Genomic DNA, 19,153 nt, shown 5'->3' with positions numbered 1-19,153 from the left:
ATCAAAATTAATAAAAGCACCAGAATGAAAACAGACCTTGTTATCTAAACTGTTAAAAACTAAACTACATAACATTCAAAATTTTATAATGACTTATAACAGATAAAATAACTTTTTACATGCTGTTAAAACAGATTTAAGCTACTAGTTAACTCAACTTTCATAGAATATGCTACAAGGTGGGAAAGAAGAACAAAACCCACATTCACATGCAAATAACCTTTGACACTTCTGGTCAAGTCAGTAATTCCCAAGTGATTTTTTTTTAAATGCACCTTTTTGTCGGCCAATTGACACTAGCATTCAAATCAAATTACTTTGTTATTTCCTCAATATACATTTTACACATGGTATGGCCAATAACTAGAGGAAACTTAGTCAATTTTTTAGCCTCTCTCAAATCAGAGAACCATTTAGAACCTCGCATTATATGAAATGCTAGCTCTAATTATTAAACAAGTAAACCTTCTGACCATATAGCAAGTCATTTGCCAATGATAAAAGACAAAAATGGAAAGAAAATTCTTTAAATCTGTAATTTTTAAACATAATTCAATAAGAAAGAATTTGAGGGTTTTTGTTTAAAAGTCTGAAATAATTTGATATTTAGATCACTTAATAGTGGCCCAAAAGGCAGTATAATTTCAATGAGTTCTATTATTTCTAAATGGTTCTCTAAATGTAACTATGGTTTGTCTGGCCATTCAAGGGTTACTGGTTCTAAAATATAATATGCATGTTTCAAAAATGAAAGAGGAATAATAAATTTATATAAATGCTCAATCTTACTCCAAAAAATGTCTTACAAAAATGTTTCAGTAAGTAACTTCCTAAAAACATTTAGCAGGTTTTAGGACCTAAAAAATAATTTCCAGCTGGAAAAACACTTTTTCCAAGGAAGAGAAAATGTTCTAGTTTTCAAGACAAGTTTATATAGTAACAGGGCAAGTCATTCAAAAATTAAAATTTGGATTTCAGACTAAGTTTTAGAAACACAGCATTTCATTTAATGCCTAGCAACAGGTCTGGAAAGGTCAGTGTATTCCTAACATGTAACCTACATACAGACTATGAACAGCTCTTCCAAGGCCAGAACAGATCCAGCTAGGATCACCACCACAAAATATTACCTCGTGGGGCTCCCCGTGGTCCACTCTGCCCAGAGCCTCGCTTGAAATTCTGCTGATATCCATCCTAAAAAACAAGCTAGTTAGTACTGTAAGCAAGGAAGGGCACAATTCTATATAATGCTTTCCATCTATTGCTATTCTTACAGTTTAACACTTCCAGAACACAGAATTTTTCTTTTAGACATTTCACAAAGCTATTCCACAGTTACTACACTTCTATTATATGCAAGCACATTTAGTAAGCTAAATATACCTGCTCATGAAAATCATTGTTTTTTAACACTTTTTAATCTATATGGACTACACAAAGAAAAGCAAGTCATCATTTTCTGTAACAAAGTAGCTTGGATATGATGGAACTCCAAATTACTTAGTTTCTGAGACCCATCACATTTACCTACCCGCTGATAGCCAGAGTAGTCCCGGGGAGCACTGAACTGAGACTGTGTATAACCACTGTTTGGAGTGTTAGAGAATGAAGGGCGATAACCATCATATCCTCCTGAAATTTAAGACAAAAAAATAGTAATTTTCTGTTCTTCACAAAGAATTTTTCTTATTAATGAGAAAAGGAAGAATTAGAAAAATTGAAAGCTATGCTAATTATTATGCTACTTTCTAATTTCCTATCCTGATCCAACCTGTTTGTAAATAACCTGTAAGTGCTAACTTAACGTCCACATCTATGAACACACACATACACACAATAACAAAGGAGCAAAAAAATCCCATTAGCTCTGCTAATATGCAAAACACAATGATCACTCAGAAGCCTGACAATGATACAACAAAAACCCAAAAACACCGCCCATTTTTGTCATTTAAAGAAAAAAAATGTACCTAAATATAGCTAAAAAAATTTTTTTTTCTTTTGAGACAGGGTGTTGCTATGTAATTCAAGGTAGCTTTGAACTCACTATGTAGCACAAGATGGCCTTGAACTCATGGCAATCCTCCTGCCTCTGCTGAGAGCTAGGATTACAGGCATGCACTACCACACCTGATCCTGACCTATTTAAATTCCACATAAAGACACTAACACACCCTTCCCCAAAATCATGACGCATTTCCATCTGTTTCATAAAGTAGAAAGAACCTGAAACAAATTTTTACCTCTGAATCCATTGGCAGGGCCCCGGTATCCATTCATCAAGCCTCTAGCGCCACGGGAACCTCCACGGGACACACCACGACTATTATAATAAGGCTGACTGCTACGTGGAAATCCAGTATTCTGCTGAGGAGGCTGCTGGTGGTTACCAGTCACTTGATGGGGTTGGTCCTGAGAACCATGGTAAGTGCCAACCACTGTAAGAAAGTACAAACATTGTACACACAGGCATATACATGTAACAGCTCAGTATCAGTTGTCCTCCCACATGCTTTCTAGTTTAAGGAGTATCTCCTACAGTCTTCTCAAAGTTTAAGTATGTCTTTAAATAAATCTGCACACCAACAATAGGGAAGACTACTTATTAATGAAGTCCTTGTTTTTCAGCTACCCATAGAGTAAGCCAAGAAAAGTAAAATTTCCTACAATAATTCTAAACTTTTGACAGAAGGGTACACAACTGTTTCCAAACAAGTGATTTTAAAAATATATCTGTACCTACCTAGCTAGCTATCTACCCACACATTTGGTTGGGTGGGCAGGGGTCTCACCTTGTAGTACAGACTGGCCTTGAACTCACTATGTAGTCCAGGCTGGTCACAAATTTGCAAGGATTCTCCTGCTTCAGACTCTTGGGTGCTGTGACTAGAGAAGCATGACACCATCCCTAAGTAAAACTATATACTATTAACATATGAAAGGCACCTACTTTTTAGCACAGGGGAGCCACAGTAAATCAAAAGATTTATATGCTGAAACAGTACAATTACCATTTTGTGCCATTTAATTACTTTTTACTATAAAGCTCCTCAGTGTTGTTTCTTGTCTTAAATTTCCCTTGTTATTTACTGTATCATAGCCAAGAAATTACATGACAGATCTCACCATCAATTACATAGCTAACTCAACAGAAGCCTTCCAACTTGTACTTCTCAATGCCTAACATCATCTCAAAGATTACAAAATGACAAGTATGGCCAGTTTATTCAATCGGCATTCAATCCAGTTGGAAGCAAGGTACACAGAAGACTTGAATATATACTCATCCCCTTATAAAATAAGGAGAATTCTGAAATACAGAAACTGAAAAATTAAATACCAAGGTGCATTTCTAGTATTAACTACAATGGTTAAAATTCACAGAAGAGGCAACACAGGCTTCTCTTAAGTACCTTTGAAAGGTGAGGAATGTAACATAATAAAAGCCCTCACCCAGGAAAACAGTGAGTAGTTGCTAGCCTGCCAAAATATCCCTCATTTTAGGACAGGAAGGAGAAAAATTGTGACATTTGAAAATCTATACCTGAAATTTTTATCTCTTACATTGCTTTCTTATGTCCTATGTTGTTCTGTTTTGTTGTGTTTAATTTTACCCCCTCTAAGATACAAAAAAGAAAAAAATCTATAACTGACCCACTTTACACCCTTCAAAAAGTCTGCTGTTTTCCAATTTAAAAAAATTCAGAGAATGCATATGGAAAGAAGAGAAAAAGGGGTATGGATCCTCTGAACTACTTACTGACCAAGAATACCACTCACTGCACAATGTTTCTGCGAAGCACCTTTGATTACATCCCCAAAAATGTAAATAAAACAAGGTATGGTCTTTATTTTTTAAAAAAATTCCTTATTGTTTGTGCCATGTCCTAGACACATGGGACATGTAAGCTGCCAATATACAGACTTGCACACATACCTTGTTCTAATGAAAGACAATTAAGTAAAATGAATGAGTCACCAAGAATGAGCTGAATGAGGTTCCTGAGAGGTGATACTGGTGCACAAACATCAAAGAAAAGCGGTAAGAAGTGCAGAAATTACTACAAGAAGCCAACTCCTTATTGAGAAGACTTTATATTCCTATTCTTTAATAAATGATAAATACAGGAGATAATACATTGTTAGCTCAATTCGCCATTTTACAATGTATATAAATTTCAAATCAATTATGTATGATACATATATACAGATCTGTCAATTAAAACTAAATATATTGGCTGAGCATGGTGATGCACACCTGTAATCCCAGGACTGGGACGGCTGAGGCAGGAATTCAAGGCCCGTCTAAACTACATAGAGAGACCATGTCTCAAAAAACCAAAAAATAAACAAACACATACATACACACATACATAAAGTTCATCAAGACTCTGTCTAAAGGCTCCAAATGTACTTGCTCCACAACTAATTTTTGACTATATAGCAATAAAGTAGTCATGGAAGCCCAATTTCATCATTCAGCATAATTGCAGCACTTTTATCAGACTATGGCTAATTTAATCTCCATACTCAGTAGAGGTGATATGTAAGAATTTCCTACTGAAAAATCTATAGTGTTAAGCCAGGTATTATCAAGAAAATAAACAGAAAATGTCACCACATTTAAAATTAGTTTGGTAGAATTAAGAGCATTAACTAACTCTTATGAATTCAACAGGATTTGTTGTGGAGTCAATTAATTCCAAGGCATTAACCGAAGCCTTAAACATGTATTTCTTGTTTTATAAAGCAGAAATCTAAAATATCTCTACTTACATTAGTATGACAGGCATAGGACATACCCAAATTATGAGCCTATTCATCAAGGATTTTTGTTTGAACCTACTCCACAAAACACCATACACAAAGTGCTTCCTGGCAAGCTCAAAGTCGAGTTCAATCCCTAGTACTCCCTCCAAAAAACTATACAGTCAACCAAAAAAGATGTATTTGAAAGTTTTACTACAAATTAGTAGTTTCGATTCTCAGTTCCAAACAACTCAGTATAGTAAGAAGAAAGGAAACCCTGCTTCTAAACTTCATATAACTTATTGCAAGCTACCATGCTAGAGGCTCTAAGCAATCAGCAACTAAAAAGTGTGTCACAATGGAAGTAAAAAGTATAACAAATTTTATTTCAATAAAATAGGTATATTATAAAAGCTCAGTGACCAAAACAAAACAAAAAAGGAATAAGGCCTCCAAAAGGACAGTATTGTTTTAATTTAACCTATAGTCAGCAGTGAAAAGGTTTCCAAAGCTTACTGCTTTAACAAAACCATCCCCCACCACCCTCACCTGTGGTGAGCCTGTTGGTAACTGTGCTACAGAAAAAGCAGGTAACAAAGTGACATAAATTTTCCTACCTGTTTGAAGCTGTTCTTGCTGGAGCTCTGTCTGCTCCACTTGGTGAGGTTGACTGGAAAAGCTCTGGTTGTAACTGGACTGGTACTGGTTTTGCTGTTTTAAAGTTTCTGGTTCATTAACAGGAGGGACTGGGGCATTCATATTAAACACCTGTGAGTGAATGAAGTGAATGATTAGCTCCTCCTTTGCTTCCCTGCTTTGAATATGGCAGATATCAATGCTAACTTTCCCACAACTGTAAGTAAAGATCACAGAAGTCTCAAACACATATGTACATCATAAGAAGACACAAGAAAAATATTCAGTGCACCTCAAAGTAAACAAAATGCAATCTCCTGATGCAGTACCACTAGCAGAAATTTAATCTACAAACTAAGTTGAATATTTGATTATTTCAACTCATTTTTATTGGTATTTTAATGAAAAGAATATTTTAATAAATTAACTCCCAACATTCTTCTGAACACTTAACTTAGCTGTATTCCACAGGTCAATTTCTCTCTTTTCTTTTTTGGAGACAAGGTTTCACTCTATAGTTCAAGCTGACCACTATATAACCCAGGGTGCTGGGATTATAGGTGTTACGCCATCACATCCAGTTCAGTTTTTACTCTTCTCTAGAAATTCTCTAAAGATATTTATTGATGAACCAAGGTGAAGTATGACATCTGAATCTTATTTTGCCAAATTTTAGTAAAACAAACAATTAAACAAACAGGAAAAGTATCAACTGTCAAATCTAGATTATAATTATGTGGACATTAATCTACTTTTTGTATATTTATACTTTGTTAATCAAGTTAAAAGGCTAAAACTATCAAATAAGAAGATGCAGGTATACAGAACTTGTAAGGCTCAACTTTTAAGATTATTACTATTCAGAATTTTAGTTCAATTAAATATACCCTACAGTTATAATAGATACAGACTAAACTCCCTTAAATGAAACCCCTTTATTGAGCATATGGCATGATTCACTTACACATTAGGCACTTAATATCTAAATTGACTTGCTTACCGTTTGCATGGATTGGAATGGAGCTGCATTTACATTGATTCCACTGCTGTGTAAAGGTTTGCTCGTCCCAGCCTGGAATACCTGAGGCTGAGAAGCAGCGGGAAGGGATGAGGATGCTGTAGTCTGGTCTGCATTTAGAGAGATTGTTGCCTAAACAAAAGTAAGTAAATAGATGCACTTTAGTGGTAAAAACTTTTTGTAGATTAAGAAGGTCAACTACTTTCAACTACTTCACAAATGAAACACAGATCCAGAGGTCAGTGTATCAATCCCAAAGTGCCTCTGCCCAATGCATGTAAGTGCATAAGATTAGTCAACTCATCAAGTTTATATGGCCTGGTAATAGAACTTACCTGAATCTGATCAATTGGTTCCTTTTGTGGCCGCTGCTCTGTTGCATGCGAAGGCTGGTACAAGGGTTGAGATGCTGTGTATCCCTCACTTGTGGATGAAACCAAAGGAACCTGGATAAAAGAAATCAAAGATTTGTTCTCCCTACGTTAGTCAAAATAAATCAACCCTAATATAGTGTGCTAAGAAATTTACATACCTATATGTTTTCTCAGCACTTGTAAACTACACAACCTAATACATATTATTTTTATTAATTTTATTTTTTTTGGGGGGGGTGGTATTTTTGAGACAGTTCAAGCTGACATTGAGCTCACTTTGTAGCCCAGGCTGGTCTCGAACTTACAATGATCCTCCTACCTCAGTCTCTTGATTACAGGCATGCACCACCATGCCCAGCTCTAACATACTTTTAACGTTAAAAATATACCCAACCTGACTCTTAATTTGAAGTCCCCTAGCTTCAAAGAGGGCAAAACTTGCTCTAAATTTTAGAATTATGTCTCAAAAGTCTTCTAAGATTCAATTCAGCTTGCAATTTAAAAGCTTCTTTGATAATAAATTTATTTTAATAAATAAATATAAGACGTAGTAACAAAACCATTCACAGTTATCAAAGAAAAATAACTGCAGTGGGAACCTGAAGGTTGGTAACTACCAATGCCAATGGATGTGTAACAGAAGAGTTGAACACTAATGAAATGCAGATGTGATGTTCATAAGAGGAATAAAAAACAAACCTAAAAAAAAAACCGAAACAGTATTCTTATCACTCTTACCTGTGTAGCTTCTGGCTGTACAGAAACTTGATTAGGCTGGGCAAGTCTAGCTTCAGAATGAACTGCAAAATGGACAAGATTATTATATATAATCAAACTTCTTAAAAGATGCCTAAGTACCTTTTATGTGGTTGCTAGGGCAAACTGCTAAGGCCAAATCCTCAATTGCAAGCATCTTTTCACATATCTATAATCCCAGCCCTAGGGAGGCAGAGGCAGGAGGATTGCCACAAATTTGAGGCACTACATGCTGAATTCAAGAACAGCACAGACTACACAGCAAGACACTGTCTCCAAAAAGTAAAAAATAAAGACTTCCTTTCATTTGCTATTTTATAAGGGGCAAGTAAAACATCAGTGAGAAAGAATCAACCAAGAGGCACAGAAAAAAACAAAGATTCAATATTATGGTTGTCTATCATAAAGCTTTTATGGGGGAAGGGTGCACTAGATATATTTTTTATTGAGATGGGGTCCTACTATATAACTCAAGCTGGCCTTGAACCCACTACATATAGACCCAGACTGTCCTGATACTTGGAGCCCCAGTCTCCCAATTACAAGGACTACAGGAGTCTGCTACTACGCCTGTATTTTGTTTTGTTTTGATGTGGTAAGGAGGACTGAACCCAGGGGCCCAATAAATGAATTACATCCTTAGTCCTTTTTATTTTTTAAAGACAGTGTCTCCCCCCACTGTCCAGTTCTCTTAAGTTTGAACTTAACAGTATAAAAAAGTAGCACTGCCCACATTCAAGTTCTTGGTTAAATTATCAACTTTTAATATAATGGCAGAATATTTCTATAGGGGAAAAAGTAAAATACATAAATATGCCTTTTAAAAGCCTGCATTTTATATTTTAATATGCACCTTTTTAGCAGTTACCATTCTCTCACCTGCCTCCCCCCACAACCATAGTTAAATAATAAAAAATACAAACTATAGTTGGATGTGATGATGCACTATAATCCCACTACTGTGGTAAGCAGGAGTAGAACATTACAAGTTCAAGTCAACCTAGTAAGATCTTGTGTCAAAAGAAGAAAAGTTTTAAAAGGACTGGTGTAGCTCAGTCTGAAGGCCTGGGCTCAATCCTTAGTACAAGAAGGAAGGAAAGAAGGAAGGGGAAGGGAGGGAGGAAGGAGAAGGAGAGGCAAAGGGAGAGGGAGAGGGAGGAAGGAATGAAGGAAGGAAGGAGGGGAGGGGGAAGAGGGGAGAGGAAAAGACAGGACAAGACAAGACAAGACAAGACAAAACAAGACAAGACAGGCCCATAGACAGAGAGAGAGAGAAGAGGCTAAAAAACAAAATCCAGAATCACTGATCACTCATTTAGAAATCACCTATTGGAGCCTAAAGGACTCAGCTTTATCTAAATGCAAAAATAGCTAAATAGCCATAAAGCTTGCATCAAGTGTCTATCTTGGCACAATTTAGCACCTGTAAAACTACACGTATCCATCCTCTGAGATAAGTTCCAAAACTGAACATTAAAGAACAGTGATATTTGACCTTTGTTCTCTAAGTCTGGGTAAAGATGTAACAGAGATGCAAGCTCCCTTTTCTACAGAGTTACTAACTACCTTACCAAATTAATCCTGTCACTGAACATGCTTTTGCCCACAGCTTCGTCTGTAACATTTAAGACTATGCAACATTAATTAAATGTTACATGGCACTTGGTGCCACTAACATGGACACACACTGGGGGAAAACTATGGCAACACAAGATCGCTAATACTTTAATTTATTAGAGGGACAAAACCCAGTGTAAGGCACCACTCAGTGCTCCTCCTTCAAATAATGGTAGAAGGCAAAAAGTTGCTGAAACTGCAACTTTTTCCTTTCCTGTTTCCTTTAAGTGTTCTCTTGCTCTACATTTTTATGGCTCATTTTGATTCAGGGAATAAAATGTTCAGAAATTCTCCTAGAAAGATAGAAGCATCCAGAGAAAGCCATCTCCATTATTTTCACTCCTAAGGTTAATTCTGTGGGGTCTCCCTCACTTCCGTGTTTTGACTATGGATCCCAGACTAGCCTTGACTTAGCCTCCTGAGTAATGAGATTACAGGCTTCCTTCCCAGAATTAGTTTTGAAGTTTAAAGAATCATACAAAACTTTATTTAAACCAATTTCAAAAATCAAGTAACCTATCTACAGTGGTATAAACAAAGAAGTGGGTAGTTACCATGGGTTAGGGGAGACTTCAGTCAGTAACTAGTGACTGAAAGGGAAGACAACAGGTTTCTGGGGTACTAATGATGTTCCATTTCTTGATCTGGATACCAGTGTGTTCAGTATGTGAAAATTCACCCAATTTGCATGCATTTTCCTGTGTCTACAAGCCAACAAAAGTTTTTAAAATTATGGAACTACAGTTACAATTCACACTGTAAGATCAACAAATAACAATTCTTAAAAAATTAAAAGACAAGACTAAAAGTCAAGCAAGCTTTAAAAGGAAAAAAATTTCCACAAACTGTAAAAACTGAAAGCACTAATGGGTCCTACATTTTATCTTTACATAAAAGTACCATTACTAACCAGGAGGGCAAACCAGCTGAGGCATGTCCATGTTTTGTGCTGGATTCATAGGTTGTGCAGATACAATAGCAGGATCAAGAGTTTGATTTTCAAAATCCAGCATTGAATCCTACAAGTAAAGTCAGGGTATAATGTAGTTAACTCAAATAGGGTAAACACTTAATCTTCCATTATAGTATTTTACTAAAATATACCCACCTGTATGAAATTATAAGGCCCCTGCATTTGTGCCATAAGATCTTGTACTCGCTGTCTTCTCACAAGGGGATCTGCCTGAGCCACTGGAGTCAAAGAGTGGGGCTCCGGTACTGAAGGCGATGCAGCCTGAGGTTGCTGCTGGAGTGAATTGACCACCTACGGTGCAGGGAGAGAAGATGGTGGCAGAGTTCGTGAGCTCCACTCATCCAGTCACGTCATATGTACTACAGAACAGGCTTTACTCAGCTACAACAACTTACTCAAACTGAGCATTCTGATCAAGGCCAACACTTCTGTAGTATTCTTAAATTCCAATGGATCACTATGTAACTTTCTACTTTCAAAGAAAAACCTACTCTTATTTCCAAAAATAATGTATTTTGCTTTAGCTATTACATTAAACTTCTACAGTATCTGGATCTGTATGTTCTCCATGTTACACACATGTTCATCTCAGCACCTGGTAGACTGCTCACACTGAGAAGTGCTGGTCGCTACTACAACCAAAATTTAGGTTTTCTCTCCCTTTTTTGCTACCAACCTATGATCAACTGCATCCAGTACCAAAGCTCTCGTCTTCTTTCCAGCCCTAAGAATTTTCTGATTTTCTTTAAAAAAGAAATCCCAGCTTTGCTTGAGAATTCTAATGTTTATTATATCAAATATAAGTTTGGGAAAGTCGTATCATGGAGGTTGAGCAAATCATTATCTTGTCTCCTTTATAAACGCCACCAAGGTAAAAATCACAATGTTGTTTATCATGACAAACCTATTTTGCAGTCAACCTCAGGATACTACAGAAATTTCTGGAATTTCATATGGATAGCCTTCAGAAAGACCTACATACAAGACATTAAGAACAAACTACATCAGCAATATAGTAATATGCTCATCTCTCAAATAAAATGCTTCTCGGCCTTTTGGCTAAGTTCAAGTGTAAAATGCTAATACCTTAACTCAAAGCACTATATTTTAGTTCTCAACCTTTTCTTTTAAGACAACACATACCTTTCAAAAAAACAAATATGCTAATAATTCACTTCCATACCTCTGCTGTGTATTACGTAATATTTCTGAAATGCATTTATTTGACAAGTGTACAATATCTTACTATGGTTTCATGAGCAGTATTAAGTATCCCTTTCTAGAGTAATAGCCCAATTCTTTACTCAGTCTATCAATAATGTACTTTGCTATTTCAACAGATCTAAAATTACTGACAATTACACTACCTTTGAAGAGGATTCTGACAGCATAATTTTTTAAAGCGAATAATCTACTATCCAAAACTTGAAACTTTTTGGAGGCACAAAGGCAGGCACCTAAAAGAGGCTGGAGGAACCTGGTGGTTCATGCCTATAATCTCAGCACTTGGGAGGCTGAGGCAGCAGGATCACGGTAAGTTTGAGACCAGCCTAGACTACAAAATGAGCTCAGTGCCAGCCTAAACGGCAGTGAGACCCTGCCTCAAAAAGACAGACAGAGGATAGGGGATGGGAGAAGCTAGTAAGACCAACTAGTAAGACTTGACTTTTCTGTTCTTTGGAAATCAGATCTTACTACATACCCCAGCCTGGACTTTAAAGTCATTATGTAGCCAAAAGGCCTCAAACTTGTAAGCCTCCTACCTCAACCTCCCAAATGCTAGAATTGCAGGCACGTGCCACCACCACTGGCTTTTTTAAACTATATTTTATAGGCAAAACACAACTAAGGAGAAGTCTAAGTATATTAATCAAAGCTAATTTGTGAAAATGAACAGAGACAGTCAGAAAGTGGAACTACTAAGTAAGTCAATGAACTAGAAATGAGAACCTGAAAAATGACTTAATATAATCTGAGAGACACCACAAAACACTGAAGAAATCTATAGCCTGGTACCAAAAATGGCATTAGAATGAGAGTTCAAGATGACACCCCAACACATTCCCTGTGAAGACTATTTATTAGAGAGCCCAAACTTTTTTTTTTTCCTTTTTTTTTTTTTTTGTCTTTTTTGTTTTTATCGGTACCAAGGATCGAACTCACGACTGCCTGCTTGCAAGGCAGGCGCTTATGCCGCTGAGCTAAATCCCCAGCCCCTGAGAGCCCAAACTTTTATACAGCAACCCAATATGCTTTAAAAAATCCATAGGTAACAATGAATAATTTTGATAATCAAATCAGCCACCAGCAAATTCTAATATACATCCACAGGAATAAATAAATCATCTTTTAAATACAACAGTCTTTTATTGTATAATGAGTTTGGTAGTATAATACCAAAGAAAACCTTCATTTAGTCAAAGGAGAAAAATTATTAATTAAAGCCAAAACAATTAGGAATGTAAACTCTCACCTCCACTGTTTCAACTGTCCACTCATCTACCTGCTCCTTTTCACCACTGCTGAACTGTGTTTCTGCCATAAATTGTCTATTTACATACTGCAAAGCAAAGAGAATGTTTGAGACATCTATTTGAAAGGCAGAAAAATACAGCTAGCATTATGATTAAAAAAAAAAAATCCTACCTCTGTTGATTCAACTTCACTCTGCTCAGTGTATTCTTCTGCTGGTTCAGGTTCTGACAGGTTAAAAAATGATGAGGAAAAAGATGAAAAGCCAAAGATTTAGGTCAGTGAAGGTAGTCTGTATGACACTGTAATGGTAGAAAGCTGTCATAATACATTTGTCCAAGTCTATAGAGGGTTACTATCTCAAAAGAAAAAAAAAAAGAGTAAGGCTTAAAAACCCAAAATATAAATAAGGACAAAATGTATAACAGATATTTAGAAATAGGAAGAAAATGTTCAAATGGGAAAGGGAACAAGGAAGCCAGAAGTGGTCCATATGGATAGGAAAAAAGGAACAAGAAAAAACAGGAAAAAATGGAAGCAAAGTTTTTGTAAATAAGAAAAAAGGGGCTGAACGGAGAAGAGCGAATAGGAATAAAAAGAAGCAAGATATATCATGTACAGGTACAAATTCCCTATGATAAAAATTATACACACACACACACACACACATACACCTAAAATATACCAGCAAGATTAAAAACCAAAAAAAAATTTAAAGAAAAAAAAAAAGCTGGCGATACAGCTCAATACAAAAGCCCCAAGTTCAATTTTAAGTGTGAGACAAAAAGTATTGTCTTACATTGCTGATCTACTACTATAAATTCCACCAAACTCCCCCGAAGCGCAATCTCCCCTTCTGCCTTCCACTTAACAGCTAACTAACACCTGCAAGGTGCTCATATTGTGCCAGGCACTACACATGTACCTCACTACTGCTTTCTGAAGAGAGAAACCTTAGAACCAGACAACTGTAAAAACCAGCACAAAGCTATACAGCAGTTAAGTGAAGCCAAGATTTGCATTTGGGTAGTCTAATTCTATGACTTTAAACCATAAAATATTTAGCCTCCATTAATTTGTCCAATTATGCTCAGATTTTTACTCAACTCACTATAAAACTAGTGACAGTCATGTTCTAGATACGTAATTAGCATTACATTATGTGTTAAATTCAGTTAGAAAAAACCTCTTGCCCCTGAAGAATTTGTAACTCAAGACCATCAGATTATGTGGGGTGTGGTGATGCAGACCTGGTAATAATACCAATATGTGGGAAGCTGAGGCAGGAGAGTCACTGACAGTTCAAGGCCATACAGTGATTAAGGCCAGCCTGAACTCCCTGTCTCAATAAAACAAAAAATGTATCAGGTTATACTATCCCTATGATAAAAAATAAAAACCCATAGGCACTTTACATGATAGCATGATAAAGAACATGGGGATATCAGACAAAAACCTATTTTAAAATCTTTTTAACAACTGGCCCTGACCCATACTCTTGTGTAGGCAATATTGTAGGCAAGCGAACTATCTGTTTATAACCAGGCTCCAAACTGTAAGACAAATGACTAAGCATGATAACTTTTCACTCTTTGTCAGTTAGTTTCTTAAAACCAATGTACAGAATAACCAGGTAATGAACTCACAGCAAAGGAAGGGGAGGCACCTTCCCACTGGATACTCACCAGCTTCAGCAACCTGGTCTTCTGCTGCAGGTGCCGAGGCTGCCTCCTCTTCCTCACACAGCCCATTCTGGTGGTTGTGGGTACTGTCAAAGTAGTTTGACTGAAAAACACGCTCAACGATTTCCTTTAGAGCCTTATCTAGAGATGAACGTAAATCAGAATATTAGACTACGTGACAATATTAGGCTTAAAAAAAGTTCAGTATTCTTCAAAATACAATGGTAAGAAAAAACCACCTAATCAACTGTACTAAAACATCTATACATATAAAAAGATTAAATTTCACCAACAGAAATGTGTTAGAGTAAAAGGGATCAAAAATTCATTTGTATCAAAACTTGGGAGTTAGGTTTTTTTGATTGTTGTTGCTTTGTTGAGACAAGGTCTTGCTGTGTAGTTTACACTGACCTTGAATGTAGCATGTAGAGCTCAGGTTGATCTCAAACTTGAGGCAATCCTCCTGCCTCAGACTCCTGAGTGCTGGAATTACAGGCACATACTACATCTCCCACCCAAAAGTTTGCTTTTAAGTAATAGCAAACTGACAGCATTTATTCATTAATTAAGCACTTATTTAAATCTGCTATACATTAGGCAATATGCTAGGTACTAAGGATATAAATAATAAAAGCAAAGACACCTCCCCTTCATTAAGCTTAGTCTAACATAGAAAGCGTCAAATACAAAAATGGCACCGTATGGTCCAATGTCTAAAGAGTTGATTTCCAGTACCAAAAGGGGGGGGGGGGCTTAAAAATGGTACCACAGCACACAATGGGCTGGAATGAGGCAGGACTGAGACTGCAGCGGGGAAAGATTTCAAAGGAGAGGGAAGTGCACCAAGAAAGGTACCAAACACAAGCAGAGGAAAAAAGATAGGGAAAGACGAGGCTAGGAAAAACTGGTTAAGGCCATACCATGAATAGCCTTGAGATTAGATAAACACAGTGACATTAAGCCTCTTTCAAAGTTGGGGTTTGGTTTGCGTTACTGGAAATTAAAGCCAGGGCCTTCTTGGCCTTCTTGCTAAGCTCCATTCCCAGCCTTATAATGTTTTGTTTTGTTTTGTCTTTTGCCTTTTTATTGGTACCAGGGATCGAACTCACAACCACCTGCTTGGAAGGCAGGTGCTTATGCCGCTGAGCTAAATCCCCAGCCCCAATGATTTTTTTGTTTTGGGTTTTTTTTTTTTTTTTTTTTTTTTTTGACACAAGGTTTCCCTGAGTCACTCAATTGCCTAGGCTGGCTTTACACTTGCAGTCATCATGCCTCAGCCTCCCACAGTGCTGGGATTACAGACACTTCCCACCATGCCCAGCTCTTTTAAATATTTTAAAAGTAGAAAAGAAATGGATTCAAGTAAGCAACTTCATTAGACAAAAAGACAAAGCCACAGTGTGGCAGGGCACACCTGCAATTTCAATACTACCAGAGGGAAGAGTGTCACCAAATTTGAGAGCAGCCTAGATTACACAGTGTGTGTTCTAAGGACAGCCCGAATTTACAATGAGATCCTGTTCTCAAAAAAAAAAAAAAAAAAAAAAAGCCTTATAAAAGACAAATTAACTTCATATGATACACTTTTTCCTTTAAATAGAAATTTTTACTGATTAAACCACAAATTCCAGTTTGTTTTTCACCAACAGCTAAAGCTAAGGCATAATTACAAAAACATTTACCGAGTATGTTCAAAATCCCCCTTCTAAAATTCAATCTTAGAATAGCAAAGATGAGAATCTATTCCCCCTTGGGGCCGGGATATAGCTCATAGCCTAAGTACCTGCCTGGCAAGCACAAGTCAAGTTCAATTCCCAGTCCAAAAAAAAAAAAAGAACCTATTCCCTAACTATAAAAAAAAAAATCAACTGTTTCATATTTGAGGTTAAGGCGTTCACACATGCCAACTACACTTGGAACTCTAGGTCTTAGAACGTGTAAAAAACAAAGAAAGAGCTCCTAAACAACAAGAACTACTAAAGGAAGGTTAAGACAATGGTCGCAAAAAGGAAATACGAGCTACAATGTCTTTCACAAAGGAAAAGCCAATCCCATCTAATAACAAAAAATATGCAAAATCAACCCTACATTAATCAGTCTACTTTAAGCACAGCCGAATTAGGTACAAAACCACTAGAAGAGGCGGTGGACGGAGGTCAGTGCTGCAGTGCTTGCCTGGCATACATAGACCTTGGGTTCTATTCTGCTGCTATGGTTTGGGCCTGCTCCCACTCCCACCCCTACATGGGCAGGTGCCTGCCTGTAGCACAAGCAGGAGACGGTGGACCCTGGAGGAAGGAAGTACACTTGAAGGGGAGATTGGAGCCTTTCCATCTTTCTCTTTGCTTCCAGGTAGGTTACATAAACTTGAGCAACTCTGCCTCATTATGATCTGCTCCTCTACAAGCCCAAAACCAGAGTCCTAAATCCTCCAAAAATATAAGCCAAAATAAACTTTTCTCCTTGTGTCTCAGATCTTTTGCCACAGTAATAAAATGCTGAGTTTTCCTCCACAAAGAAAACACAAACCATATTAAACTAGGACTCTTTTGGCTGGGTGTGGCTTGTAATTCCCAAATTGGGAGGCTGAGGCAGGAAGGTTACTGTGAGTTCAAGGCCATCCTGGGCTACAAAATGAGCTCAAGAATAGCCTGAACTACCCAGCAAACCTGACTCTAAGACAAATAAACAAAAAATTAAGATTCTGTCTTCACAGATAGTTGGTTATTTGCTATTAACACATATATACATACAGACCAAGCATACAACATATACATAAAAACAGACAAAAATAGCAGATGAAGAAAAGTAGTGGATGCACATTAAACACTTCTAAATTTCTTGCACATAATAATGTACTATTAGAAAATTAATCTTTAAAGATTTTTACTTACAAAATCAAAGTTAACTGTAATACTCACAGGTTGTCCCACATACAGATTTTTCCTTCCCTTCCAGCAAGTCCCACAGGTGAATGGAGGCATGTTCATACTGCTCATTCAACCTTACAATAAAATCATTGAGTAGTTTATTCATTAAATGTCACCTGTCCACATAAGGCAGTATTTACAAGTCTCTATTACCAAATACCTCATACCTTAAGCTCATGTCCCGTACAGGGTCTACTAACTTATAGAACTCGTCCAATAACGACAGCTCCTCTTCAGACAGGATTGGTACTCCATTTAAGCCTTGTTTCAAATCAGTTCGTACTTCATCATCTCCTAATTTGTCCAAAACATACTGTAGCTCAAGTACAGTTTTTAAACGTTTCTGTTCAGCTTCTTCTCTCATCAGCTGTTCCCGACGTGCTGTCTTCTTTATTGTTTTTTGGATCTGTAAAAGAATGTAAACAGATGACATCAAAGTTCTAACTTGTACTAACTGACAAGGAAACATCAAAACCTAATTGCCTTCTTGATCCCAAAAAACCCACTGGTGGTACTAGGAAGTATTCCAACGTATTTTTAAAACAGTGGCTAAAACTGATTTCCCTTTATGTACAAGGGGAAACTGGCAGATGTTAACAATTCACGTAAGTTCCATCTACTTCAGGCCCAGTGCAAATAAGACATATCTCATGCAATGAATGAGATGTGATCCCAACACACAAAGGATGATTCCCAACAGAAAAGTATAGTTTCACGGTTAGAAATCCAAGTCATGTATTCTCCAGAATGTGTAAAAAGTTACTGAAAATTATCTATAAACAAATAAACTTAGAATTTAGACCAGCCTGAGCTACAAAGTGAACTCAAGGACAGCCTGAACTGCAGAGCAAGACCTTGTCTCAAAAAAAAAAAAAAAAGAAAGACACCCCCTAAAAAAAAACTGCCCATGAGACACTGACTAGAGAAGCTACTGATAGGCACTCATTATCCTCTAGTCTTAGATATACATATGTTTATGTATATTCAGGTTTCAAATTGTACATTAGTAGGAAAATTATAATTAAAGTACTGAGCCAATTGAAAAAGAATCCCAACCACAGCAATAATACAAACTTTACCGGGATTAGGGATTTAGCTCAGTGGCATAAGCGCCTGCCTTGTAAGCACTTGGTCATGAGTTCGATCCCCAGTACCAATTAAAAAAAAAAACAACACATTATCTTCTCCTTTATAGAAAACTAATCCAAATTTTTAAGTATCTTCTGAAAACTCACAAAAAGCAGCCAACAGCCACCACTGTCCCAACCCCAAACAATCTACTGCTTGTACCAGAGAGGCATCTCAACTGAACAGAGGCTAAAACGCATCTGCCTTCGGGAACAAGAAAGCTGGCAGACAAACAGTGGCAGTGAAAGATGAAGCTAAACATGAACAGATTTTCCACACTACTCCTTTTTCTTCCCGGAAGAGGCTGAGAGAGCATCAGCCAAATTCATCCAGCATAGGGCAGAGAAGGGTCAGTCCTCCCAAGAGCCTCGGCTGCCTTTTCCTTCCTAAGGTTCCCCTCTCCCCAGCCTCACTGGGATGAACTCAGACAAACAAAATCAAACTAGGACAAATGACAAGAAATGGAGGGCACCTGAGAGGAATGAAAAAAAGGTACAGTAATAAGACAAATTATAATGGCAGTGGAAATGTTCTCTTAGCAATAAAGAAAAGTGGATAAATAGTCTTCACACAAATAGGAAGTAGCTCTCTAAATTAGGATGTCAAAAAAGTGACAGGTAAACATTTATTAAAACATGACAGTCAGGCATGGTGGTACATGCCTGTAATCTCAGCACCAGGGAGGCTAGGGCAGGAGATTTGCTGTTCGTTTGATACCAACCTAGATTACAAAGTGACCTCAAGGCCAAACTAAACTGCATCGTGAGATCCTGTCTCAAAAAGAAACACACGCACACACACACAAAGATGACTTGGGA

At 37.1% G+C, this 19,153-nt stretch overlaps 1 protein-coding gene across 1 annotated transcript in view; it reads right to left on the bottom strand.

The window, feature by feature from the left end:
* Caprin1 (cell cycle associated protein 1) overlaps positions 1 to 19,153 on the bottom strand; it is a 41,877-nt gene that overhangs the window by 3,183 nt on the left and 19,541 nt on the right. Inside the window, exons 5-18 of the mRNA XM_063227760.1 lie at positions 17,375 to 17,613; positions 17,199 to 17,281; positions 14,281 to 14,418; positions 12,770 to 12,822; positions 12,597 to 12,683; positions 10,259 to 10,414; positions 10,061 to 10,169; positions 7,516 to 7,577; positions 6,739 to 6,849; positions 6,386 to 6,535; positions 5,367 to 5,517; positions 2,244 to 2,438; positions 1,532 to 1,632; positions 1,131 to 1,194 (exon numbers count right to left, since the gene is read on the bottom strand). Of these exons, the coding sequence (XP_063083830.1) occupies positions 1,131 to 1,194; positions 1,532 to 1,632; positions 2,244 to 2,438; positions 5,367 to 5,517; positions 6,386 to 6,535; positions 6,739 to 6,849; positions 7,516 to 7,577; positions 10,061 to 10,169; positions 10,259 to 10,414; positions 12,597 to 12,683; positions 12,770 to 12,822; positions 14,281 to 14,418; positions 17,199 to 17,281; positions 17,375 to 17,613 (1,699 nt within the window). The remainder of the gene's footprint in view (positions 1 to 1,130; positions 1,195 to 1,531; positions 1,633 to 2,243; positions 2,439 to 5,366; positions 5,518 to 6,385; positions 6,536 to 6,738; positions 6,850 to 7,515; positions 7,578 to 10,060; positions 10,170 to 10,258; positions 10,415 to 12,596; positions 12,684 to 12,769; positions 12,823 to 14,280; positions 14,419 to 17,198; positions 17,282 to 17,374; positions 17,614 to 19,153) is intronic.

The sequence above is a fragment of the Cavia porcellus genome, unplaced genomic scaffold (assembly GCF_034190915.1).
Source record: "Cavia porcellus strain 051 isolate PalLab524CR breed Dunkin Hartley unplaced genomic scaffold, mCavPor4.1 scaffold_17, whole genome shotgun sequence".
Classification (NCBI taxonomy): domain Eukaryota; kingdom Metazoa; phylum Chordata; class Mammalia; order Rodentia; family Caviidae; genus Cavia; species Cavia porcellus.
This window is presented reverse-complemented; position numbering and strand designations above follow the sequence as displayed.